Source organism: Rhipicephalus microplus, chromosome 6, assembly GCF_043290135.1.
Source record: "Rhipicephalus microplus isolate Deutch F79 chromosome 6, USDA_Rmic, whole genome shotgun sequence".
Classification (NCBI taxonomy): domain Eukaryota; kingdom Metazoa; phylum Arthropoda; class Arachnida; order Ixodida; family Ixodidae; genus Rhipicephalus; species Rhipicephalus microplus.
Window position 1 is genome coordinate 121,750,614 of NC_134705.1, and position 3,446 is coordinate 121,754,059.

At 48.2% G+C, this 3,446-nt stretch overlaps 1 protein-coding gene across 1 annotated transcript; it reads right to left on the reverse strand.

The window, feature by feature from the left end:
* Positions 1-559: 559 nt before the first annotated feature.
* On the reverse strand, positions 560-2,569 carry LOC142764916 (THAP domain-containing protein 1-like). The gene is made up of 3 exons (XM_075865456.1): positions 2,451-2,569; positions 2,139-2,334; positions 560-927 (listed from the first exon to the last, which is right to left on the reverse strand). Exons 1-3 carry the CDS (start codon positions 2,516-2,518, stop codon positions 625-627), a joined length of 567 nt encoding a protein of 188 aa, XP_075721571.1. The 5' UTR covers positions 2,519-2,569; the 3' UTR covers positions 560-624.
* Between the last annotated feature and the right edge of the window lie 877 nt (positions 2,570-3,446).

Genomic DNA, 3,446 nt, shown 5'->3' on the forward strand with positions numbered 1-3,446 from the left:
GCATAATCTATCATCGACTGAAGCCTTCCTACCTGCCATGTTATTTGCCCTTCACATTTCTCGGTACTGTTGCAAATGATCAAATCAAGCCTTTCACACATATCCATGATCATTTTGCCTGTCGGGTGGGTATACCCATCTAAATCTTCTATGTGCGCATTCATGTCTCCTAGTATAATTATCTCGCACTCTCTTCCTAACTCCTGAATGTCCTTTGATATACACTCTACCATTATCTGGTTTTGCTCACTGACCTCCACAAGGGAGCTGGATGGCGCACCGGCGCTACCCGAAGCGGGACCTTGCGAAGCCACCGGAAGTGCCGCTGCTTGTCCCGGAAGGAGGTCGTCTGCTGCACTACGCGGTACGCGCGACGCGAGTTATGCCTTCGTGCTGCTGTTCTTTGGATCTCGTTTCGTTAATTTCTTTTTTGTAAATACTTGCTCGTGGTTGGAAGAGTAAGCCAAGTAACAATAAGGGCTATGTAGGCGCAGATCAGAGTTTGTTTAATGCGCTTTTAATGAGACAGCGTATGCACGTAAAACTGCCTTTTTTCTGACGCGCGTCCGTTTCCTTTTTCTCAAGATTCGCAGTGGCTGTCCGGTCTTGTACAAGGCGTGGGATCTAGCGACGCAGGCCGCGTTCATAGAAGCTTTTACGGCCACTTGCACGTGTCTCTGCGGGTTTCTGGGTGTTTGTTGTATTTGTTTGGTTTGCTCTCGATCTTTTACTTTTTTTTTTCTCGTGATAAAGAGTGGCCGTCGCTTGAGGGTTACGGGGGGCGTTGCCAACAGTGTTTTCAGCCCGGATTTGGTAATCCACCAAATCAAGTCCCCAGGAGACAGTGATTGGTCTGTGTGCCTCATCTGACGTGGATAAATCAGGAATTGGGGCTCTATCCTTGGGTGGTTTTCGTTTCGGAGTTTTCTGAAAAAAAGGCATGATTTTCGTTATAGTGACCATCACAACTCAACCATCAATTTATGCACAAACAACAGCAAATATTATAAAATAAACTTATTTGCATGCATGAAAGAAGCTGCAGTTACAGGTGACACATCCAGGCATGAAAAAGTACTTGTGTACACAAAACACCGCAATAATGCAAGAAAAAAGCGAGGACATGCTGGATCATTTGGTAACTGTGCAACTTTGATTCTTTGCCCCTGAAATACAGCTTCACCTTGCAAAACATGCGAGTGGTGCTTTTTAGCTAGCAGTCAGCAAGGGACTGGTTTCCGCACCGCAGCATACATCTGTCCGGAATCAATAATGCTTTTAACGACGAAACTGCAAGAATGGCGGACACATTGGAAAGGCATGCACCAAGAAGCGTTAAGACACCCAAAAATGGTGCCTGCACGGTTGTCAGCAAGACAACGTTCAGAGCAATGTGGAGACACAATCCACCTAGGCTGCAGATAGACAACGTGTTGCTTCTTATGTGGTCAGGCCAGTTTCTTCATGTTTTTGGTTCCGCAACACTTAACATCGTAGACGCCCTGAAAGCCCACTTTGACCCACAACAGTCGGAACTCTACTGTCGAGCACGCTTGCAACGTCGAAATCAAGAACAGAGAGAAACCGCGGGTGCTACAATACAGCACTAAAACTTGGATCATATACGCAGAACCGTAAGCCAGGCATAGCTTCTGCGCCGCATGGGTCCCAGATCATGACTCGTCAAGCATCGGCACATTAAACCTCCCAATCAATCAATCAATCAATCAATCAATCAATCAATCAATCAATCAATCAAATGCTCCACCGGGGAGGTCACCAATTGCAGTGTTCCCACAACCGAATAGCAGTCGGCGGTTTAATGAAGCGTCGTACATATGTGCACTCGAGGCCTTCGGATTTCGGACTGCACAACAGAGATTGCGGTCGCAGATATCGTCTTCCACTCACGCACTGCTAGTCTACCGTGCGAGAAAGGCGCTATCGGGAATTCTCCGGAGCGGCGTCGCAAAAGCGCGCACGGCGTGCCGTCTCAAATATCACCCAGGAGTGTGGCCTTGGGCAGTGGTATATATCACTTTTGCCGTGCATTGGAGAAGCTACAACAGGAAAAGATGTTCTTGCAGGCCATTACTTTGCGTAGTAATGATTGGTGCACAGAGAAGAAGAAGTCTCACCTTCTGCAAGTGTTCCGGGAAAGAAAACAGCGTTGGGATGGCGTCGCTTTTCAGACGCGTCCTTGAACCCGAGCGGTCAAAACACGCCTCGGTAAAGTGGCTGCTGCAAAGTCTGCTGCCTGGAGATGGCTTCCATTTGTCCCTTTTGAGGTTAACAACCCACTGCTGGTACAAGTGGGGCTGGGAACGCGGAAACCTGCAAGACAAACACCGGACAGCTTTAACACGCCGTTCAACGCATCGCAAATGCTCCGTGCTCATGCTCCGTGCAAGTCAGTTACGGGGAATTAAGAATGATTTAAGGGCACTTACGCATGAAACGTCTTTCCAGAAGACTTTTCTGGCCTGCTTGTGCAATTAACAGCCCAGCAGGCAGGCATTCTTTTGAGAGAAGTCCAGAAAACACGCACGCCGGCAGCAGTCAGGCGGGAGCAAGCCCCGGCTTCCGGGACAAGGCCGCCGACTTCCGATGGTTTCAAGCCGGCGCGCTCTAAGCGCCATCCAGCTCCCTAGTGGAGGTCAGTGGTTTTCCTCTCTGGCCTTTGCTCCCGTCCACAAGTACACGAAACCAAGGAGTGTCATTTGACCTGCCACTTTCCCTTTTAGCCATAAATGTTCCTTGCATTCCTGCTTGACCCTTTGCCAGTCTGTACTTTTATGAATAAATACCCCAATACCACCCCCCAATAGAAGCACCGCCCCAATATTCCCCAATAGAAGCACCACCATCCAGCGGACATTCCAAGGACTAAACGAGAGGTGGCACACGCACACTTTCTTACCTCTTGCTCTTCGGGTCTACTTCCCACCTTTAACCACCTCGAGTTCACGGTATTTACTAGTTCACTGTATTCATGGCACTGCGGGCCGACGCTCTCTAAACACTTCTAAAACCAAGGAGGTATGTGCTCAATGTACATGCCAGTGGCTGCTAATGGGAAATGAGAGACAAGAGAATTCGGCTTTTACTTTCTTACGGCTTGCGCTTCGTATCTACTTCCCATCTTCAACCACCTCGAGTTCATGCTATATACAAGTTCATTGTATTCTTGGCAATGCGGCTCAACGCTCGCTAAACGTTTGTAAAACTGAGGAGGCTACACCCAGCCAGTATAACGTAGCAACCCTTTCTTGTCAAATAGTGCTCAATGTACATGCCAATGGCTGCTAATGGGTATCGCAGCGTGCGCGCTAACTAAAAGCCAAATGCTCTTGTTTCTCATTCCTCCTTAGCAGCTTTTGGCATGTATATTGAGCACTATCTTTTGTTGTTCAACATTTCACAGAAGAAATCTCTCACCAGCACCA

Bases quoted from the DNA above. Each gene is read 5' to 3' on its own strand.
- LOC142764916 (XM_075865456.1), bottom strand. From the start codon at position 2,518: ATGCCTGCCTGCTGGGCTGTTAATTGCACAAGCAGGCCAGAAAAGTCT. The intron at 2,335-2,450 runs GTAAGTGCCCTT...TTTGTCTTGCAG, and splicing joins TCTGGAAAGACGTTTCATGC to GTTTCCGCGTTCCCAGCCCC. The intron at 928-2,138 runs GTGAGACTTCTT...CCTTTTTTTCAG, and splicing joins TCCCGGAACACTTGCAGAAG to AAAACTCCGAAACGAAAACC.